Here is a 23,238-nt window from a genome sequence, read left to right as displayed (position 1 = left end):
ACCCAAATATTTCTAATGTTTTGGCACATATGCTTTCTAATTCATAACCCTCTCTCTCACACACACAGATGTACACATAAAATCTATACACTTTACACACAGATATAGTTTTATTGTAACATTTTTGGAAATATGGTTTTGTAATTTTTGGTTTAAAAATATTGCAATAACTTGAGATGAATATATAAAATACTAATTTTAAGATTTTGTTTTCTGCCCTTTGGGGTGGCAGGTTCACTTCTTGCTGAATTGAATGGTCTAAGTGTCTTTGATTTTTCTTCTCTCCTCCAGGCTGTTGCTTTTGGAAGGGGCGTCTGGATCTCCCTCCTGTTTACTTGGGGGAAAACACATAGTATTGTGGGGTTATGAAGACATGTTGCCTGCACAAGATAGCAACACTGGCTATAGTTCTGAAAGTAAAGGTAATGTAAGAGTTTTCATCCTGTGATTAATACTAGGATGTAACTGAAGTGGTTTTAGATCATAGTTACAAAAGATTTAGATGTAACTGTGTTTTAGATCATTGTAGCCAGTGATTTAGATATAACTCTGGTGTACCTTTCAATTAAGAGCTCAAGATTTCTATGCAGTATGTTGATTGCTTTGTCTGTAGATGCATAAAACCTGATACTGGGTAAGGTGAGAAAATAGGTAGGTTTTACTATCACAAAGAAAAGGTATTATCCATACACTCTTGCCAAGGAGGCATGGATTACTTAAATTGGCTTCTGGATATTTGAGTTCGGGTATGATAGCCTTAAGTTGAATTTTTTGGTTACTGTTGATAATATTTATTTTAGTAATTGATTGTGTTTACTAACTGATTGTGTTACTGAGCTCTACTGTCCTAAAAGCAAAAATGAAGAGGTTCAAGGGAGCACAAATTGCTTAACATCTCCTTTAAAGAAATAGGCTAGTTTAAAAATTTTTTACAGAGCTTTACAGTATTACAAGTGAGTTTTATTACAGTGTTACATGTCAACAAAAATGGTAGAAGCTCTCTTAACTGACTTGCCAGATGGATTAGATCTCTCCATTCACTCAATAAAATGTCCAGGCCAGTGCCATGGCCCACTGAACCCACGGGGCTGGTCGGCTCTGCTTGATACATCTGTGCACTGCTGCTCTCACCAGGGGAGAGCTGCAGGCTCACCAGGAGTCAGCCTTGCTCCCAAACCGGTTTGTTAATTATAACTGGTACTTACCATTGTGATAATACCATTAAATCTTCCATAACTGATGAAATAGGAATTAAAAAAAAAACAAGAAATAGTGCCATTAAGAAGTTGAATGTTTTAGAAACAATGAAGTGAGTGTCTAAGAAACTGGTGTTCATCAGTGTGGGATTGAGAGTCTGCTCCTCCCACCCCTTCCTTTCCCAACTTCAATGGGGGAGCCTTCCTGAGCACTGTACTGCCTCCCATGGGTGACCTTGGGGGTTACATTGTTATGTATGTGTCAGTGCATAGAGCAATTCCTGGCATGGAGTAAATGCCATGTGTGTGTGACCTGTTACAGTTTTTGAGAAACAGCACAGCATAGCTTAATGATTAGGAACACGGACTCTGGAACTGCATTGTCTGAACTCAACCCCCAACACTGTTCCTCCATTGGTAACTTGTGTGGCCTTGGACAAGTTACTTAACATCTCTGTGGTCATCATAAGTGAAGAGGAAAATAGTCTACCTTGCAGGGTTATTGTTTAGATCAAATAAGATAATATTTCTAAAGCACTTAAGGCACTTCCTTTTTTGGAGGGGGGTTTTTATTTTTTAACTTTTGGGTTCAGGGGTACATGTGCAGGTTTGTTAATATAGGTAAACTGCATGTTATGAGGGTTTGGCATACAGACTATTTTGTCACCCAGATAATAAGGATAGTACCCAATTGGTGGTTTTTTAATCCTCTCCTTCCTCCCATCCTCCACCCTCAAGTAGGCCCCAGTGTCTGTTGCTGCCTTCTTTGTGACCATGTGTTCTCAGTGTTTAACTCTCACTAATAAGTGAGAATGTACAGTATTTGATTTTCTGTTCCTATGACTGTTCGCTTAGGATAATGGCCTCCAGATTTATCCATGTTGTTGTAAAGGACAGGATCTTGTTCTTTTTTTATGGCTGCATTGGTGTATGTGTACCACTTTTTGTTTATCTAGTCTACTGTCGATGGGCATTTCGGTTGATTCCATGTCTTTGCCAATGTGAATAGTGCTGTGATTAACACACATATATATGTATCTGAATCATGCATTAATCATGTAGAAAGATTTATTTTCCTTTGGGTATACAGCCAAAAATGGGATTTCTGGGTCAAATGGTACTTCTTTTGTAAGATCTTTGAGAAATTCCTACACTGTTTTCCACACTGACTGAACAAATTCACATCTTTAGCGCTGTGTAAGTATTCCATCTTCTCCACGACCTTTCCAGAATCTGTTATTTTTTCTGCTTAATTATAGCCATTCTGATAGGTGTGAGATGGTATCTATTAATAGCTTGTCCATTAATAGCTTTCTGCTCTTTCCCTCTTCATCAGTGGCAGAAGGTGGGAAATTGTGGGCTGAATTACTATTGCTGAAAGTGCTTAACTAGTTTAAGGAGATGTAGTTTAAGAGAATTTGTCAGATAAAGATGACATTAGTTGCTTCTCATGTGGTGGTTGGGCATTGCTTAGGCTGAGTGTTTTTCTTGAACTTTCTGTAGGTTAAAAGGCTTGGAAGAAGTTACTAAGGCTACTATGCTCGGTCACCTTCTTCCAGTTTTGCTGACCTCCGTGACGCATTGAAAGTTGCAGACTCAGATCATGGTCGATACCCTGATGCCTCAGTTAATGCAGCTGGGACTGTATACCAGCCAGGTACAATCCTTGGTGTGCCAAAGTGAACTGCTTTTTTGCCAACCCGCTTCACAGGGCAACTGTTTGCTTTCACTGAAGTAAACTGGATTTGCAGACTAACTGCAGTCGTTTAGCAGGGGTTCATTTTCAATCAGCTGTAAAAATGCTGATACGTAATGCTACTAAAAACCTACCATTTTAGTTTGTCTCCTCAATCCTTGCCAGCTAATAGTAACTAATATAAATGGTGTATTCCATTCCAGCATGAAGTAAAATAATGTTGCGTCTTAAGTAGCATTTTTTAGTGAAGGAGGGCAGACTAGGATTATAAAAAGATGATTTCAGAGAGAATTTTAAGTTTGGCTCTCATACCATTCAGATAATACCATTCAGATAATTGACAGTACCATTCAATTATCATACCATTCAGATAATTGAAGGCATGATGATGGTTTCATGTTTCAGCTTGTGGCTTGAAATCCAGTGTCCATTTTCTGCTGAGGTGGGCTATTCCCCATGTGGTGCACCAGACCGGAAGTGCAGGCTGTTCCCTGATGAGAGGCAATGGATGCTGCTTCCTTTCAGGAACCCTCTTCTTGTTTTCTTCTGGTGAGAGCCTAGTACTCCTTTTTTTTTTTTTTTTTTTTAATACTTGAAGTTCTAGGGTACGTGTGCACAACATGCAGGTTTGTTACATATGTATACATGAGCCATGTTGGTGTGCTGCACCCATTAACTCATCATTTATGTTGATATATCTCCTAATGCTATCCCTCCCCCTCCCCCATCCCCACAGTAGGACCCGGTGTGTGATGTTCCCCTTCCCAAGTCCAAGTGATCTCATTGTTCAGTTCTCACCTATGAGTGAGAACATGCGGTATTTGGTTTTCTTTCTTGCGACAGTTTGCTGAGAATGATGGTTTCCAGCTGCATCCATGTCCCTACAAAGGACACGAACTCATCCTTTTTTATGGCTGCATAGTATTCCATGGTGTATAGGTGCCACATTTTCTTAATCTAGTCTGTCACTGATGGACGTTCGGGTCGATCCAAGTCTTTGCTGTTGTGAATAGTGCTGCCATAAACATACGTGTGCATGTGTCTTTATAGCAGCATGACTTACAATCCTTTGGGTATATCCCCAGTAATAGGATGGCTGGGTCGAATGGTATTTCTAGTTCTAGATCCTTGAGGAATCGCCACACTGTTTTCCTAGTACTCCTTTTATGACAATGATTTTTGGCGAGAATTATGTAACTGTGAAAAGAGAAAGACTTGGGAGTCAAAATTTTAGATAGCTGTAGAATTGCTTTGTAGATTTATAGGAACTGGTTAGAGTAAATTTCCCCATGGGTCAAGAGCTCAGTTCAAAATGGGTCTGAAATTCTCATACGCTGATAGTTGGGATGTGAAATACTATGACATTGGCAGACAGTTTGGTTGTTTTTTAAAAAGTTAAACGTAGACCTACTATATGATCCAACTATTTCAGTTTTAGGTATTTGCACAAGAGAAAAGAAAGCATAGCTCTTAGAAAGACTTTTATATTAATGTTCATAACAGTTTGGGTTAGAAGAGCCCCAAACTGGAAACAAACTAAATCTTCATCAATAAGAGAATGGATAAACAAATTGTGATATAGTCAAAGGAAAGACTCTAATCAGCAATGAAAAGGAATGAACTATTGTTACATAGAGCAGTGTGTATATAATCTCAAAATACTTAATGCCGCTTCTCCTTAGGTCACATACTATGTTATTTTGTTTATATAAAACTAATCTCTAGTGGCAGGCAGCAAATAAATGATCACCTGGGGAAGAAACTGAGAGATTACAAAGAAGAAGAAAAAGGAAACAATGAGTGTACACAAATGTCCAAATTTATCAAGTTGTATGCTTTAAATATGCGTAATTTATCATATCAATAATGTTGCACTAAAGCTGTCTTTTTAAAAAATCGGTCAAAAAGGGAAGATTTCCTGGGCTTCTCTAGAGCAGTGTGCTGTGGAATTGAACTTTTTGCAGTGAGGAGAAAACTGTGCTGCCTAGTGCCAGAGCCACAGGTTGTTTTTGAGCACCTGCCATGTATATAGCTAATGTGATTGAGAAGGCATTTTAAATTTTACTTCGTTTAAATTCAATCTGATTGAAATGGCCACATGTGACTAGTAGCTACTGTACTGGATAGTGGGGCTGTGAAAGCATAAAAGAATTCCACGGCAGCTAGATTTAAGTCTTAAAAGAGTTTGTGTTCCACAGTCTCAAGCTCCATGAGAGTTCAATTATAGCAGGTTAGAGAACCTTTAAAGGCACCTTTGTTTAGTAAAAATTACAGGAAAAGTAGATATGTCGAATCCTGGAGTTTTCACGTACCTATCAACAAAAGCAAATTTTTACAGGATACGTATCCTGTGGGATTTGGGAAGTGGCCAGTCTTAAAGTCCCTTCATGGTATCTTTTTTTTTTTTTTTTTTTTTTTTTTTTTTTTTTTTTTTTGAGACAGAGTCTCTCTGTCATGCCCAGGGTAGAGTGCAATGGCATGCTCTCAGCTTGCTGCAACCTCCGCCTCCCGGGTTCAAGTGATTCTCCTGCCTCAGTCTCCGAAGTAGTTGGGGTTACAGGTATGTGCCATCATGCCCAGCTAATTTTTGTGTTTTTAGTAGAGATGAGGTTTCACCATGTTGGCCAGGCTGGTCTCAAACTCCTGACCTTGGGTGATCTGCCTGCCTTGACCTCTCAAAGTGCTGGGATTACAGGCACAAGCCACTGTTTTGCGTAACTTTAAATGAGAATTGGTCAGGTCTTTTCCTGAATATCAGTTGGGCTTCTCCCTTGAAAAAATAGGGAAAAATGAAAATATATCTCTGCTTCATGTCCAAGAAAAAGGCGAAAACGAAACAAAAGCAAATATATCTAACAACAAAGAAGAAAAAACCCTTAAATAGAGGAATTTTAAAATGTTTGTGATCACCACTGATATGAAGCATTTAAAAGCCCCAGTAGTGTTACCATACTGCAAGCAAGCTGTAGAAAATTAAAGGGCCGGCCGGGCGCGGTGGCTCAAGCCTGTAATCCCAGCACTTTGGGAGGCCGAGACGGGCGGATCACGAGGTCAGGAGATTGAGACCATCCTGGCTAACACGGTGAAACCCCGTCTCTACTAAAAAATACAAAAAACTAGCCGGGCGCGGTGGCGGGCGCCTGTAGTCCCAGCTACTCGGGAGGCTGGGGCAGGAGAATAGCGTGAACCCGGGAGGCGGAGCTTGCAGTGAGCTGAGATCCAGCCACTGCACTCCAGCCTGGGCGGCAGAGCGAGACTCCGTCTCAAAAAAAAAAAAAAAAAAAAGAAAGAAAGAAAATTAAAGGGCCTAGAACTAGAAGTACCATATGACCCAGCCATCCCATTACTGGGGATATACCCAAAGGATTATAAATCATGCTGCTATAAAGACACATGCACATGTATGTTTATTGCGGCACTATTCACAATAGCAAAGACTTAGAATCAACCCAAATGTCCATCAGAGACAGACTGGATTAAGAAAATGTGGCACCTATACACCATGGAATACTATGCAGCCATAAAAAAGGATGAGTTTGTGTCCTTTGTAGGGACATGGATACAGCTGGAAACCATTATTCTCAGCAAACTATCGCAAGAACAGAAAACCAAACACCGCATGTTCTCACTCATAGGTGGGAACTGAACAATGAGATCACTTGGACTTGGGAAGGGGAACATCACACACCAGGGCCTATCACGGGGAGGAGGGAGGGGGGAGGGATAGCATTGGGAGTTATACCTGATGTAAATGATGAGTTGATGGGTGCTGACGAGTTGATGGGTGCAGCACACCAACATGGCACAAGTATACATATGTAACAAACCTGCACGTTATGCGCATGTACCCTAGAACTGAAAGTATAATTTTAAAAAAAAGAAAAAAATTAAAGGGCAATTTAATGTATACGTTGTTTTTTCTTTCCTTGGCTGCTAAGCTAAATCGCTTTCTCTTTTTCTCTTTAGAATGTTAGAAGAGGCCAGGTGCAGTGGCTCACGCCTATAATGCCAGCACATTGGGGAGGCCAAGGTGGCAGGGATTACCTGAAGTCAGGAGTTCGAGGCTAGCCTTCCCATCATGGTAAAATCCTGTCTCCACTAAAAATACAAAGATTAACTGAGCGTGGTGGTGGGTTCCTGTAATCCCAGCTACTTGGGAGGCTAAGGCAGGAGAATCGCTTGAGCCTGAGAGGCAGAGGTTGCAGTGAGCCGAGATTGCACCATTGCAGCCAGATTTGGTGACAAAAATGAGACTTAGTCTTAAAAAAAAAAAAAAAAAAGGAATGTTAGAAGAGGAGGGAAGAGCCAGGCTTTCTCATGGGTTTAAAGATTCCTGCCTCATGGACTGCTGGAAAGTCTGGAAACAGTCCAGCTACGCAGAGACAACTGTAAATTTAAAGAAAATGGTTCATATCCCAGGAGCTCACTGCCTGTATATTAGATTTGATAGCAGATGCTCTGCACAAGTTGCTGGGACTACAGGCATATGCCACTATGAGTGGCTAATTTTTTGTATTTTTTATAAAGATGGAGTTTCAATATATTGCCCAGGTTGGTCCTGCATTCCTGGGCTTAAGCATGAGTCATCACATTCGACCTCATTTAATTTTTAATTTTTTAATATAAATTTTATCAAAGTAGTATATGTACACAACTGTAAAGGCAAGAAACTACAGTGGTTCCTACTCTGTCCGTTCTCCCCAGAGGCAGCACCTGCCTTTGCATCTCAGCTTTTTTCCAGCCTATGCCCTGATTCCAGGTAATAGGCACATGCTCTGAGATTCTTTCCAGCGTGTACCTGATTCTAGGTCATAGACATCTTCTCTGAGCCAAGGCGGGTGTATTACTGGAGGTCAGGAGTCCAAGACCAGCCCAGCCAACATGGTGAAACCACGTCTCTACTAAAAATACAAAATTATCTGGGTGTGGTGGTGTCTGCTTTTAATCCCAGCTACTTGGGAGAGGCTGAGGCAGGAGAATCGCTTGAACCCGGGAAGGAGAGGTTGCAGTGAGCAGAGATCATGCCATTGACTCTAGCCTGGGCAAAAAGAGCAAAGCTCCATCTCAAAAAAATAATTATTTCTAAGCCTCATTTACTGCCTGCCTTTGTACAGTATTTGATATAAAATTTTAGTATTACAAAACAATTTGGTTACTTCCTCGGAATTCGTTTTAGTGGTGTGCTTTCTGTGCAGAGTCAGATGCAGGTGTCTAGCAGTAATGACTTCTTTCATTGTGAAATTAGTGCTTTGTTAAGATTTTAGTTATGTCAAAACTGCTTGATAATGGCATGCCAATTGTAATTTCCTAGATACTTTTCCAAGAACTATAATAATCAGGTATTAGCTTCTCTTTTGGTCGTATCTCCTTGATGTGTAAATCAAGGATGAATAAACTTTGAGTCCTGAGTATGCTACCAGTGAGAATAAGCTATGCAATGCTAGTAAGTATGACTGTTAAGCCTAAGGTACAGGAAGAGGAGAGAAAATACGAGAAAGAACTAAAGTCAGTAATGGTAGTAAGAGAGAAGATCACAGTTTGGAGCGGATTGTTTTATGGTGGTTGACTTAAATGTCTGGTTACTCCTTCCTTGATTTTTGATAGCATCTTCCTATAGCTATATCTCATGGTGAAATTATGGTCTGAATATACTTTCTTTCTTCTTACTGGTATTTGTTTTCTCAGTTTCTTAGTAGCCACAGAATTGAAAATGGAAAACTTATTTTATTTCAGGGAATGCAGCTTCATCTTCAGGCTTTGTTGTCGCTGTATAGGTTCTTTGCTTCTGCTCTGATTTCTGTATCTTTGCCTGTTAGGAAAAAGGTAAGGGATTAAGGAGAGAGAAATCATATTGAGACTGAAATATGTTATTTTTGTTAAAGTTAGCTTACAGATTTCAACTAAAATGCTTACAGCCTACTGTTTTACTATCTAGTATTGTGGTACTGCTCTGGGGAAGTTTTTTTTAGGGATTGGCACTTCGTGTTGATCCCGTTTGGTGCATTTAATAGATTGCTGATCAGAAAAATAAATGCATTTGTATGTAAAGGAATTCATAATATATATTCAATTAATGAGCAGTTTTAGACTTTACATCACTCCAATTTGTGGGTACCTACTCTCTTGTACTTTATATCCAAATTTACAGATCTATTTTAAGAATTCAGAGAATATATGGAAGATGGCTCTGCTTGCCATGAAGTGAAGAAAACAGGGACTTTCTCCAGAACCTCGGAAGTTGATGTTAGGTCCAGCTAGTGTTCGTCCTCTAAAAATAGTATCTAAAGCTCAAACAAGTTGCATGGCTTTCTTTTGTTAAATCCAAATAATAACCATTCAGATCTTAGAGGAGATTATAGATATTTAAATACATGTCAGTTACCCAGGATTCTGTGTAAACCATATTCCCATTTAATTGAAACACATTAACAGCTGCTTTTATATTTGTGTTTTGTAGTTTGTTTTGTCCATTGATAGATTGTTTTATTATTTTTCTTTAGAAATTGAATTCTCTCTCAGTTATACCAGTGCTCAATTCCAGTAGCTACACTAAAGAATATGGAAAAAAAGAGGTGAGTCTTTCTGATTGTCTGAATAGAAGTGGATCATTTCCACTAGAACAGCTTCAAAGCTTTCCCCAACTTTTACAGAATATCCATTGCTTAGAGGTGTGTGACTGGACCATGTGCTTCTTCGCATTTTCTGTTTGAACTGTATGGCCTTTGTTTTTGTTTTTTTGAGACGGTCTTACTCTGTCACCCAGGCAGTAACACAGTCATGATTCACTGCTGCCTTGAACTCCTGGGCTTACGTAATCCTTCCACCTCAGCCTTCCAAGTACCTGGGACTATAGATGTGAATCACCATGCCTGGCTAATTTTTCAAAAAAATTACATCAGGCCAGCCTCGGTGGCTTACACTGGTAATCCCTACACTTTGGGAAGCCAAGGCGGGCAGATCACTTGAGGTTTCAGGAGTTCAAGACCACGACCACCAGCCTGGCCAACATGGTGAAATCGTATCTCTACCAAAAAATGCAGAAATTAGCTGAGCATGGTGGTGCACACCTGTACTTCCAGCTACTCAGGAGGCTGAGGCATCAGAATTGCTTGAACCTGGGAGAAGAAGTTGGAGTGAGCCAAGATCCCGCCACTGTTCTCCATCCAGCCTGGTTGACAGAGTGAGACTGTCTCAAAAAAAAAAAAAAAATCTAAAAATACGTTGCCCGGGTTGGTCTCAAACTCCTGGGCTCAAGTGATCCTCCTGCTTCAGCATCCCACAGTGTTGCAATTATAGGCATGAGCCACCATGCCTAGCCTATTTTTTGTTACATATTTTCTTTAGTTTCAGAAGTTGATCGGTGGTTCTGTTACTGCAGCTGCGTTCTCAGATGGGCTCAGTGCTAAACAACTCTCTGCTGCTTCAGTATATTGACTGTGTCATAGATGAGTCGGTCTCGCTGAGGTCTTACTACGGGTTGAGTCAAATATTACAAGAAGGTAAGAATTGAGGGAGGAAGGGACAAGATAGTTTACAAATGAATTTCTTTTATAAGGGAGTGCCAAATTCAAGATAAGAGGAGCCTTCGTATGCTGTAATTATGTCTGTGGTAATCATATATTTAGAGCATGAATGTTTCTGTTGTAATTTTAAGGTAGTAAGAAGGGAGAGGGATTATGTTAAGGAAACACTACTGGATGGCCACCAAAACTCACTGGGTGGCTCTACATTGATGACTATCACAATCCAAGGATTTTTCATCTTTATATGTCCAGAAACTTGCTGTTAGGCCCCCAGAGTCATCCCGTTAATGGTAATGAAACTCAGAGGAGATGAATGTATAAGCCAGGATATCAGTTTTAATATAAAATGAATGATTTCTGGTAAGCGTAATGCTCATATCTGCCAACTAGAATATCCCCTCTGTGCTATCTGCATATATGGGAACAAGATTTGTCAGTAGAGGGTTTCTTAATTATAGAATTAGAGGAAATGGCAGTGAGAAGTCTTTCATCCAGGCCATAGTAAAGCCTGGGCATTTCATTCCTCCAGTGGTGGGGGGCAGTGGGAAGATAGCATTTCTTTTGACCAAATTAAGTGTTTCTTTACTGGATAAGCAACTTCCGATTCTTCTGGTGGTTAAAGTTGCTTTTGATTGGTTCCAGGCCAATTCTTCTTCTACTCTGAATCTTTTAAATGGAATATGATACAGTTTATTAGATTTCCACTTACTAAATTTCAATCTTTTTTATGTTATACCCAGCCTACCCTAATTGAAGTCTAGAGTGTTCTAAAACTTTCAATTCAGATGTTTATAACTTGCTTGGATGACTGTGATACAAAGTTTATCTTATTCATTATATGTGAATTCTCTCCACTTGTTTTTTCACTATAAGCTTTTCCCTAGATGACCAAGTTGTTGAGGAACATCTCACTGTCACCTCCATCTGTCTGTTCTCGTCTACATTATGAGTTAGTCAGGATGTATGAGACTAGTGGCTTTTTTACTTTGTCACTTATTTGTAACTTTGGTGATAATTTTGTTTTGTGCACTTTTTTATTGTGGTACAGCTAGATGCTTATATTTAGTGTTCCTGCTCTAGAATGTATTTGGTACAAGGTGAATAATTACAAACATGGAAAAGAATTTACCAACTTCCTGGATACTTTGTGAGGGCAGAGTCCTTCTTACAAGTAAGATTTCACTTGCTTCTTCCACACTCCACCACTCTTTACTAAAATTTATTTAGATATCCATTGACAGTCTTTTTCTTGGCCGAGTGTGGTAGTTCACACCTGTAATCTCCGCAGTTTCAGTTTGGAGGCTGAGGCGGGTTGGGCAACATGGCAAAACCCCATGTCTACAAAGAATACAAAACTTTGCCAGGCATGGTGGCATGCATCTGTTGTCCCAGCTACTCAGGAGGATGCCATAGAAGGATCATTTGAGCTCAGGAGGTCGAGGGTGCCGTGACCTGTAGATGTGCCACTGCACTGCAGCCTGGGTGACAAAGTGAGATCCTGTCTCAAAAACAACAACAAAAACGTTTTTTAAGTACCTGACATCATTTGTAAATAATATTTGTTCAATTTGTTCAATTTGAAACTCTTTATAGAGCTGAGTTGGAGTTTTATCTTTACACTGTTGGATTTGAAGAAAGAATATGTTACATTACGCAAATAAAAGGGAAAAACCTGTAGTTTAGGAGGACAAACTGAAGATATAATTAAATGTATTCAGGTAATTGAATTAGTAATGTAAATTTCATAAGGTCACTACTATTATATTCTTTTAATCAACAAACATTTTTTGAGCATCAAATAAATTCCAGCCAGTGGACACTCTGGTCTGGGTAACCCTGAGTTGTATTTTAAGCTGCAGCTTAGGTATCAGCGCCATCAAGGAGCCTTCAGTTATTGCCCAGTGTGGTTCAGTTCAGGTTATGACAGAATCTAGTGTGTATCTGTGGGACTGGGTAACTAAGGTGGAGTGAAGGTGAAGGTTATTTGATTCAAAGTCAAGAAACTGAAACTGAAATGTTGGGATCATTTGCATGGACACTGGTGTAACTGAGATGTTGATGGCAGGACATGATACAGAGTTCTAAGCTCCTCAGTGAATCTGGATGAGCTTCCAAGTGATAGACAGCAGAGATATCAGAAGATTAAAAAAAAATAGAGGGTAGGGTAGCTGGACAGTATGTTCGTATCCTGTATTTTGGTTATATGCATTAATTTATCTTAACTTTGGAGTTTAAAATAAGAACCCTAAATTTTTGTTATATGTGTGCTTTACCTTCAAAGTAAAAGACTAAATTTCAAGGAACTGCATAGTCAGATTGTTTTGACTCTTTCTACCTAAAGTTTTTTGCCTTCTCTTACACTCTTTTTTTTTTTTTTTTTGTCTTAAGACTGAGTCTCGCTGTGTTGCCCAGGCTGAAGTGCAGTGGTACAATGTTGGCTCACCGCAGCCTCCACCTCCCAGCTTCAAATGATTCTCCTGCCTCAGCTTCCCAAGTAGCTGGGATTACAGGCATGTGCCACCACACCCAGCTACGTTTTTGTTTTGTTTTGTAGATGGAGCTTTGCCATTTTTGCCAGGCTGGTGTCAACCTCCTGACCTCAGGTGATCTGTTCGCCTTGGCCTCCCAAAGTGCTGGAATTACCAGTGTGAGCCACTGTGCCTGGCTGCTTCTCGTAAATTCTATTATCAGCCACGTAATTTTTTGGCATTTGAAAAACCATATTATAGAAAATTACGAATACAATCAAAAGTAGAGAAAATACTGCAGTATTCCGCGTCTGTGCCCATTACCCATCTTCAACAGTTAGCAACTCTTGGTTAACCTTTTTTCATCTATAATACATTTCACCTTTCCTTTCCATTATTTTAAAGCAAAACTCAGCTCCCGTTTCAACTGTAAAATATGGTACTATTATGACACCTAAAAAATTAGAAGCTTTTTTTTTTTTTTTAAAAAGACAGTCTCACCCTTGCCCAGGCTGGAGTGCAGTGGGTTGATGAAAGTTCACTGCAACTTCCATCTCCTGGATTCACATAATTCTCGTATTTCAGCCTTCGAGTAGCTGGGACTACAGGCATGTGCCACCACACCCAGCTAATTTTTGTGTTTTTAGTAGAGAGAGGGTTTCACAGAGTTGGCCAGGGCTGGTCTTGAACTTGTGACCTCAAATTATGCACTCACCTTGGCCTCCCAAAGTGCTGGGATTACAGGCGTGAGCCACCGTGCCAAGCCAATAGTTCTTAGTATCTTTAAATATCTAACCAATGTTCAAATTCCCCTTAGCTTCAGTTGTAAATAGCTAGTGGTTAGCTTGGTTAACAGATGAGCCCAGACTCATTTTTCTGTATGTTCTTATCCCTATAGTGGTTTCTTACTTTGGTAGAATAGAGAGTAGAAGCTACTTAGGCCTGGAAAATTGTTTTTAATTCTTCATATTCGTTATTAAATTGTTTCCAGATACACCTGATCACTTTTAGAAGGAAATGGAGCATTAGTGGGTAGTAAACATCTTGTAAAGCTATGCTTCTCAAAATACGGTCCTTGGATCATCAGCATAACCTGGAAACTTGTTAGAGATGCAAATCTTAGGTCTTGGCTTAGACCTACTGAATTAAACTCTGGAGTTAGGGCTCTGTAATTAAACACTACTATAATTCTGGTGCATGCTGAAGTTTGAGAACCACTATTTAAAAGAAACTCCACTTAAATGTTTAACCTCTTCTACCTAAATTACATCAAGAACTGTACCTTTGAAATTACCCCTCTCCGCTTTTGTGTGAGACAGGGTCTTTCTCTGTCTCCCAGGAGTGCAGTGACGCAGTCTCAGCTCACTGCAGCCTCAACCACCCAGGCTCAAGCGATCCACCTCAGCCCCCAAGTAGCTGTGACCAAGAGTGTGCACCAATATAACATGCCAGGCTGATTTTTGTTGTAGAGACAAGGTCTCACTGTGTTGTCTGGGTTGGTCTTGAACTCCTAGGCTCAAACTATCCTCCTGCATTGGCCTCCCAAAGTATTGGGATCACAGGCATGAGCCACCACATCCAGCCTGAAATTCTTCTCTTTTACTTGTGGTTATCCCTAACCTGCATTCCCCTCTTCGAGCTGCTGTGCCTGGACCCATGTTTATTCATTCTCTATTCCCCAGATGAGCAAAAGATTGAACAAAACAGTATGTTTGCATCTACAATATTTGGCCAAGTTGCAGTGTAAGTCTCCGGTACCCTTGAAATAGTTGCCTTACAGTTTCTGTATTATCTTTCCTTTTATTAGTATCATAAGGGAGACAATTTAAAAAGGAATTCTGCTTTCTAAAATTTAATGGACATGTGGATAATTTTGCTTGTCATAACAATATTTGGCATTATATAGTATAGCTCAAGTTTTCAATAATTGAGTAAATATAGGTGTAATGCCATATTTCTGTCATGTGACCATATGCCATATCATTGTCAAAAAGGGAGTAAATTGTAGTTATCTATCATAAGAAGAGAAGGGTAGAAAACTACTCAGCAGTGGTTCTTGAAGGGAGGGGGCATTTCTGGTGTCATGGTGACCGGGAAGAGGTTGCGACTGTCATTTAATATGTGGGAGGTGGGGATGCTCAGTGTGCTTCAGGGGCTGCGTGGGTAGTAAGAGCCAGTCCTGAACAGTGAATTGTTTGATCCAAAATGCCAATAGTGTGGTGTGGAAAAACACTTCAAAAGAGACTGTTTGAAGCAATCGTCATTGTTTCAAATTGACACAGTTGCCAAGTGCTACCCAAAATCATAGTTAAGATATGGTTACGCCTGTAATTCCAGCACATTGGGAGACTGAGACCAGCAGATCACTTGAGGGTCTAGAGTTTCATACGAGCCTGGCCAACATGGTGAAACCTTGTCTCTAATAAAAATATAACAATTAGTTGGATGTGGTGGCACACGCCTGTAATCCCAGCTACTCAGGAACCTGAGGCATGAAAACTGGTTGACCCCAGAGAAGGAGGTTGCAGTGATTTGAGATCGCACCTGTGTACTCCAGCCTGGGTGACAGAGCAAGACTCCATCTCGGAAAAAAAAAAACCAAAAAAACCCACAAAAAACTACTTAGTTTTGCAAGTAGCCAACTGGCTATGTGTGGATGCTTGCATATTTGAATGGTCTCCTGATCATTGATTGTCCTGACACTGAACTATCATGGTGGTGGGCAGTAGTAGAGTCGTCATCATCTCTGAAATTCTAAGATTATACATGTTCTTTTCCTTGTGCATAACCATTGTTGACTGCCTAGATAGGAGAGTAAAGCTGTGAATTCACATTTGTAAGTCTTTTCCTAATCCGTTTAACAGTGGCATGATCTTGGCTAACTGCCAACTCCACCTCCTGGGTTCAAGGGATTCTTTTGTCTCAGCCTCCCCAGTAACTGGGATTACAGGCTTGCACCACCATACCTGGCTAATTTTTTATTTTTAATAGAGGTGGGGTTTCACCATGTTGACCAGGCTGGTCTTAAACTCCCAACCTCAGGTGATCCGCCTGCCTTAGCATCCCAAAGTGCTGGGATTACAGGCATGAGTCACTGTGCCACGCCAAATTCAAGTGAAAATATGTTTAACAGCATTTTATAAAGCTCAGGAATTCAGGCAAAACAGAGTTTTGATTTGTGTAGGGTAGGTTTCTGTGCATCTGTGTTACAATGTTACTGACAGTATAGGAAACGATTCCTAAAGTCATTTTAATGTTTATTCCTTTAAACCACATTTGATTTGGTTCGAATAAATTAGTTATCATTGTTTTCTAGTTTACTGTATCATTTTGTCCATTTTCACATTTCATCCTGATTTTTTTTTGTTTTTTTGAAACAGGGTCTTGTTATATTGCCCAGGCTGGAGTGCAGTGTCATGATCTTGGCTCACTGCAAACTCCACGTCCTGGGTTCAAGGTATTCTCCTGCCTCAGCCTCCCAAGTAGCTGGGATTACAGGGACCCACCATCACGCCTTGCTAATTTTTTTATTTTTAGTAGAGACGGGGTTTCACCATGTTGGCTACAGTGGTCTCAGACTCGACCTCAAGTGATCTGCCTACCTCAGCCTCCCAGAGTGCTGGGATTACAGGCATAAGCCACTGCACATGGCCTGATTTTTTTTTTTTTTTGAACAGTCTTGCTCTGTCACTTAGGCTAGAGTGCGGTGGTGCAGTCTCACTCACTGCAACCTTTGCCTCTGGGCGTCAAGCAATCCTCCCACCTCAGCCTCTTGAGTAGCTGGAACTAGAAGTGTGTGCTGCCACCCCAGCTAATTTTTGTATTTTTTGTAAAGAGCTTTTGCCACGTTGCCCAGGCTGGTCTCAAATTCCTGGATTCAAGAACTCTGCCTGCCTTGGCCACCCTAAGTACTGGAATTACAGATGTGAGCCACTGTGCTTGGCCATGAATTTTTCATGTCACTTTTATGTGAACCTTTTTCTCCCCTTAACTGTTAATGAAATACCTATATTTCTAGTGGTTTTTATATCTCTCACTTGAGAATTTTCATAACTGCTTGGAGCTTAATACTGTATTTATCTGTTATTTACTAGTAGAGTCTGGTTGTTTAGAATGTTCTATGTGATTTCGTCTTAATGATTCCCTGAAAGGCTGTGTGTAGTTTTATGATTAACCACTGATTTTTTAAAAAGTAAATTATACATTGGAGCACTGATAGTTTTTAAACCTTCACCACCTTTTTCCTTTATATTATTCACCTTTAGCTTGGAAATTGTGAACACTTTTGCTACTCTGTATCTGAATGTTATGGTTTCTTATTGCAGAGAGAGAACTGGGTGGATCCATGAGCTCTGTGTCTAAACTGCTCCACTATGTAGGGTGGCTGTCCACTACTGCAGTGCACGTGGAGAGCAACAGAACTTTCTTGCTGCACTTTATTTTGGATTTCTATGAGAAGGTAAAACATGTTTCAGTTTCCCCATTGGGATTTTTGTGAAGGCTATTCACTTTATTGGCATAGTATTTAAATTTTATGCACTAATATTAAGGTAGGCTGTGATCTCATTAGCATCATTAAAGTAACCTTACATTTTGAAGTTCATGATTATTTTCTCTCCAGAACAATTGACTTTCATAAACCACGTGGAAAAGCAAATGCTTTTTTTTTTTTCCTAAGGTCCAGGCACCACAGCATTACCCTGTGTTAACACTGGTCCTAGACAGAAGTCTGTTGTTAGCATTATTTTTTGTTCCTTCCATTCCTAACTCCTGGTGGAAACCAAAAATTTCTTGTTGTTTCTTCAGATCTCCATGTCTACTTTTCAACTGCCTTACGTCTCTTGGTACCTAGTACCCTTTTATTGTGTTACAGTATATAACCTGGGCAGAACTATAGGGTGATGCAAAAGTAATTGTGGTTTTTGCTATTGTTTTCAATGGCAAAAACTGCAATTACTTTTGCAGCAACTTAATATCCATGAAGTGTCCATGATAGTCTCACTTTTCCCAGCTTCCTCTGCTAATACCTATTTGTCTTGTGTTACACATTTGCTTAGAAACATGCTCCTTTGTTTTCTAGGTTGACAGCTAACTCATATGATAAATAAGTATTTTGGGACTTAAGGGGAAAGAACTCCTTCCTTCCTTTACCCTGTCCCCCTAACTGTAAGACCTTTCCCTAGAAGAAATGAAAGATTCAAGTAATGGTCTTTTAGAAATTATCCTCTGTAGTATGACTGATATTTGGTGAAGTCTGTGTTAAGCAAGCTTATAGTTATCTGTTTGTTTAGGAGTCAGGCATGTCCAAAGCTAATGTTACATTATTATCTTATACTGATGATTCTTTGGGTGAACTTGGTTGAGAAGTTCTGGGGAATAGTCTATATACTGATGTTATCGTTCTTTCTCAAAGGTGTGTGACACATATATACATTATAACCTTCCATTAGTGGTGGTGTCTTTTCCTGGGATCTTATATTCTGTACTCTTCAGCCTGGATGCCAACATCCTGAACCAGAGGTGTTTTATTATGAGCAGGTACAAAGCCTTTTTACCATTTTATGAAATGGTATATTATAATTTTCTCTTCATCTTTCAGCTGTAATACAAAAAATATTCCTACTTGTCTTTGGCCAGGGCCTCTGGAAATCGGGCTTGCTATTGGACATGAGATTCCAATATGGGGCCATGACAGCTGTGGTGTTTTTAAATCCTCCACTGGTGTGGCTACAGAATAAAAAAAAATCATAGTTAAGGACCTGTTGTGCAGTGGTACTATTGCACCATGAGAGTTCACTTGATTAGTGGGTGTTGTGCCTCTCAAAATTAGAAGAAACCCACAGAAGTTTCCTTTGAGCAGAACATAAATCTGTCCCACATATAGCTGGGAGGTATCATCCTGTCCCCCTGAGGTCAGGAGGGTGAGTCTGTGACCCAGGGAGGAAAGCAGCTCCCCTTCTTTAGGACACCACAGGAGGACGGAGGAGTTGGCTGTCCTGGGAATTCATGCCTTCATTCAGCAAAGGGAAAGCAGTTAGACCAGGGAAGGGGCCTGGCAGTGTGGCGGGGGTACAGTGGTGAAGAGGGTGGGGCCGGGGAGAGGCCTCATTGAGAGGAGAGAGGGTCCTCAGTGGGAACCAGGGTGTTTGTGGAAGGAAGAGTCAGGGCATGGAGCAGAAGTGGGAGCGGGGAGGCCAGCTCAGGCCTCCTCCACGTTTGTGTGAACGTCCTTCCTGCGGGCTGTAGAGCTGGCCCTCGGTACACTGCAGGGGACTCAGAGCTCCAGTGGAAGGGTGGCTCTGCCTCAGGAAGCTGCTGGTGCTCACCACTCCATCATCTGCTGTGGAGGGGGTGACAGTAACCTCAATGCGTGGCAGAGGTGTTTTGGGATGCTGTCCTACTGCACAGTTCAGCAGGCTGTTACCTGACTTATTTCTTTAATGCATCTCTCGCACTTCCTGTGTGTCCAGTGCCTTATAATATTAAGTGATAATTAACCTCAGAGCCCTGCGTGAGGTCAGCACTGTCCCCACCCTGTGTGCAAAGGGAGGACGGGGAGGCACTGCCAGTTGGGTGAGGGCAGACGGGGCAGCTTGCCTTGGGCCTCGCTGACCTTAGCAGGCTTTGCATTTGATGCCCTGTGTTCCTTCCCTAGGGTACTCAGTTTGCCAGGTTTTTGGTTTATCCTAGTCTCATTCAGATTGTAAAGACTGAGAGTGGACTTCTGTTGATAAGAGTTTCCCAATTTGGGTACAGGAAGGAGGTGAGGAACCACAAGCCCCTGCTGGACAGTAGCCCTGTAGACCCAGCCAACGCCGGCTCTGTCCTCACTGCCTGGTCCTCTCTGTGAACCTTCATCCTGGCCACAGCCCCTCAGAGTCCTCCTTTATGAAGGGGCCATGCTTTGGGGGAGGGAGTGCCTCTCCCAGGACCCAGAGTTGGTGAGTGGCCACTTTGGAATTTAAGCCCAGGCCCTTCTTCCCTTCTCTGCTTCCTGCCAGGCCCAGCTGCCTGCCCCAGCACACACCTTCCCTGGGCACCCTGGTCTTCACTGCCAGGAGATGCCTGTTTTAGGCCTGGTTTGCTCCTATGGCTGCCATGCTGATTTTTCATTCTGCACATCATGTCTCATCAAAATGCATGGTGGTTCCACTCCTTGTGCTAAAGAGAGCCAGTAGTTTTGTCTGGCAGTGATGCTTGTCTGCTGCCCACAAAGGTGAACAGCCATTGTCTCTACTCACAGGGTGTTCAGAGTATAGTGGGACTGGTACACAAGAACCAGTGATCTCTCCAGGAGGTGCCACAGACATGGGTGAGGTGGCTACAGGGTTTCTATGCAGTCCTGATGGGATGGTCAGGCAGTGTGCGAGGCAGCAGGTCACCATCCCCAGGGTCCTGGGGACAGTGTGCAGGCAGGCATAGGAGCAGCCTTGGTGGGGTCCAGGACAGGCTGCCTGCCCTCCTGGTGAGAGGTGAGGATCAAGGACCTCGAGGCAGGCAGGGATATGGCCCAGTTTGCTTCCCACGCTCACTGGCAGTCCTGTGACTTGGGGTGCTGGGAAGGGTATGGGGGTAGGAAGGGGAACTGGAGACAGGCCCAGTGGGAGGAATTGCCACAGATTCAGTGGGAGTTGTGGCAGAGATGTGAACTTGGGGAATTGGAGGTGGCAGTTAGAAAGTAAAGGGGGTTCGCAGATTTCTGGCATAGGCACTTGGTGCTGGGCGATGAAAATACCAACAGCTTTTCTTAGTGTGTCCCTGCAGGCTGCTCAGAAAGGGTCAGGCAATGCCTTTGAGACATACCATGTTCTGGGGACAGTTCTGGACAGTAAGGTCCCTGGAGAGGCTTCGCTTTAAACCAGATACGAGTTGAACCCTGATTGGGTGCACAGACATGCCCATGGCAGCCAGCTAGAGCATGGCCCTAGGCAGAGCACTGGAGCCCAGGTCACGGCAAGTGGTTGTGTGCTCTGAGCAGGTGACAGTCCTTGTGTCTAGAGGTCTGGTTGGTCGCAAGCAGGGAGTGACCCCCCAGCCCCCTTCCTCAGCTAGTGTGAGCACTATCCAGGCATCCTGGGGTTCCTTGGTGGCTGCCTTATAGGCTCCTGTTTGCGAGCCTGTTGCTTATGTTGGATGGGACTATGGCAGGACAGCCATTGAGCTTGACACCAGTCTGCTCGCTGCCCGCCCCTGGCTGGGCAGACCCTCGTTTTCCAAGCTTGCTTGGGTGGAGGTAAAGCTCACCATGACAGGTTGGTTCTCTGTTCTTTGTCTGAAGCTATACTCCTTGCTCCGTGTTTGGAGCTGTCTTGTACAATCGTTTTCCTTCATTTCATGACAGTGAATCGAAGGGAATTTGTCTTCACAAGACCGAGGCTGAGGAGTGTCCAGTCGGGTCTGACTGTTCAGGAAGGCATTCTGGGGTTGGCAGCAGAGCCCAGCTCATTGAGATCAGAAGGGGGCTTTGGGAGCAGTTGGTGCTGTTCTGAAAGTTGGCCCCTGCAGCAGGCATGTTAGGTCTGAGGAAGGAAGGAGGTGGGGGAGTGGATCTCAGCAGGAATGTGAAATGAGTGCCCTGGTGGAGTCAGTGTCCAGGCAAGGGATGCCTCTGGAAAGCGCTGGGCTAGCTGAAGAGGAGAGGGCAGCATCCACGGGGAAGTGTGGGGGTTTCACTGCAGAGAGTATCTGGGTGCTTTTTTTTCACTGTGTCTGTTTTGTGGCACACGATCTTCAAAGTAGAAACAAGAGCAAAGACATTTTCAAAAATATTATTCACAGAATTGAAAATGGTGCAGGGTGTCTGTTTACCAGCCACCAAACCTGCAGGGCCTCCTTGGGTGAATGCTGCATAGAGGACATGCGAGTGACAAGGCACGGTGCTGCTGTTTAGAGCCGCAGCCTTGCAGGATGATCACCTATTGCTTCTCAGCCCCACTCCAACCCGCTGAAGCTCAGCCAGGAGTGGACGTTGACATAAGCTGGGTTTTCCTGGTGTTGGCCTGTCAAGACATGCCTGTTTCTGGCCTCCAGTTTGTTCCATGCTCCTCAGGCTTTCACTTGCTGACAGTTAGTGCCCAGTGTCCACGTCATCTATGACGTTACCCAGGACCGGACAGGGCTCATCCACCAGCACATCCCCTGGTGTCTGATGCCAGCTTGTCTTCAGCTCACCAAACACGTTTCTTCAACCTGGTCATTCCACCACCCCAAAGCTATTGCACTAAGCCGTGTTTCTGGATCTTGTCTCTGTGACTGTGCCAGGCGTCTCTGCTGCACCAAGACTGGGGACTGCTAGTGTGCGGACACACTCAAAAATAGCCAGTAGCAGCTTGAAAAGACTGCTTTTGTATCAGGCCTGGCTTTGCCTTCCGTGATTGTTGTTGTAGGTCATAGAGCCAATCTGTGTAACTGGATGTCACCCTCAGACTCCTGTGCACCCCTCTCCCTCTCTGACTCCTGGCCACATGTGCCCCACGGCCTCCCCACTCCTCACACAGCCAACCTTTATATTGTCCCGCTTTGCTGCTGTTTCTGCTGCTCTCTCCTGAGTCTTGCTATTGGTCCCAGTGGTTTGGGAGGCCAAGTTGGGAGGATCACTGAAGGCCAGGAGTTCAAGATCAGGCTGGAAAATAAAACAAGACCCTGTCTTTACCAAAATAATAATAATAAATAATAAAAAGTATAAACCAAAAAACTTAGCCAGGCGTGGTAGTGCATGCTTGTAGTCCCAACTATTTGGGAGGCTGAGGTGGAAGGATACTTGAGCCCAGGAGTTCACAACTGCAGTGAGCTGTTTGTGCCATTGTGCTGTACCTGTGACAGAGTGAGACCTTGTCTCAAAAAACAAAAGAGAAAAGGAAGGTGGGAAGAAAGACAGGTATGCTCTTGAGGTGGGAGGGGCACAGGTGAGGCATCCTTCAGAAAAGAGGCCTGTGCAGCCACTTCTATCAGAAATGCTCAGTGACTCCTGGGGCCTAGCAGCTCCCTTCTCAGCCTCTGGGTTTGGAGAGCCTGCCCCTTGCCAGCCCCAGACCATGTGCACAGGGTCCTCCCAGCCTACCCTGCCTGGCTTCACCAGGACTCTGACCCTGCACTGTGTGTGAGCTGGTTCTCATCCTCCTGAACTGATAACTCTCATCTCTTGTGGCCCTAGTGACCTTTCCCCTTATTTTTCTGTTTCACCCATGGATGCCTGGTGAGCAGGAACCTCTTGCTGCCTTGTCGCCTCAGTTGAGGCTTCAGAAAGTAGCCAGGGAGGTGGGAGCTGCAAGCATGCTTTTTGAATTGAGCAGGGGTAGGACAGTGTCGCTTTGTTTTTCTTTTCACATGAAGACAGATGTGTGCGCGTCTCAGCA

The 23,238-nt window shown here is 42.6% G+C and overlaps 1 protein-coding gene across 5 annotated transcripts in view; it reads left to right on the top strand.

Moving 5' to 3' along the window:
• The first annotated feature begins 291 nt into the window (after positions 1–291).
• LOC139359476 (centromere protein I-like) overlaps positions 292–23,238 on the top strand; it is a 36,971-nt gene continuing 14,024 nt past the window's right edge. For 2 of the 5 annotated variants that reach the window (XR_011615507.1, XM_071082527.1), the window contains exons 1-8: positions 292–422; positions 2,700–2,853; positions 3,298–3,441; positions 6,859–6,973; positions 8,626–8,715; positions 9,393–9,464; positions 10,271–10,391; positions 17,209–17,342. Coding sequence is in view for 1 of the 5 variants with exons in the window: in XM_071082527.1 (XP_070938628.1) it covers positions 6,971–6,973; positions 8,626–8,715; positions 9,393–9,464; positions 10,271–10,391; positions 17,209–17,342 (420 nt within the window). In the remaining 4 variants the exon portion in view is untranslated. Of the gene's footprint in view, positions 423–2,699; positions 2,854–3,297; positions 3,442–6,858; positions 6,974–8,625; positions 8,716–9,392; positions 9,465–10,236; positions 10,392–17,208; positions 17,343–23,238 lie in introns of all 5 variants that reach the window. The other 3 variants (XR_011615508.1, XR_011615510.1, XR_011615509.1) reach the window with 3 other exon arrangements.

Source organism: Macaca nemestrina, chromosome 17 (genome assembly GCF_043159975.1).
Source record: "Macaca nemestrina isolate mMacNem1 chromosome 17, mMacNem.hap1, whole genome shotgun sequence".
Taxonomy (NCBI): domain Eukaryota; kingdom Metazoa; phylum Chordata; class Mammalia; order Primates; family Cercopithecidae; genus Macaca; species Macaca nemestrina.
This window is presented reverse-complemented; position numbering and strand designations above follow the sequence as displayed.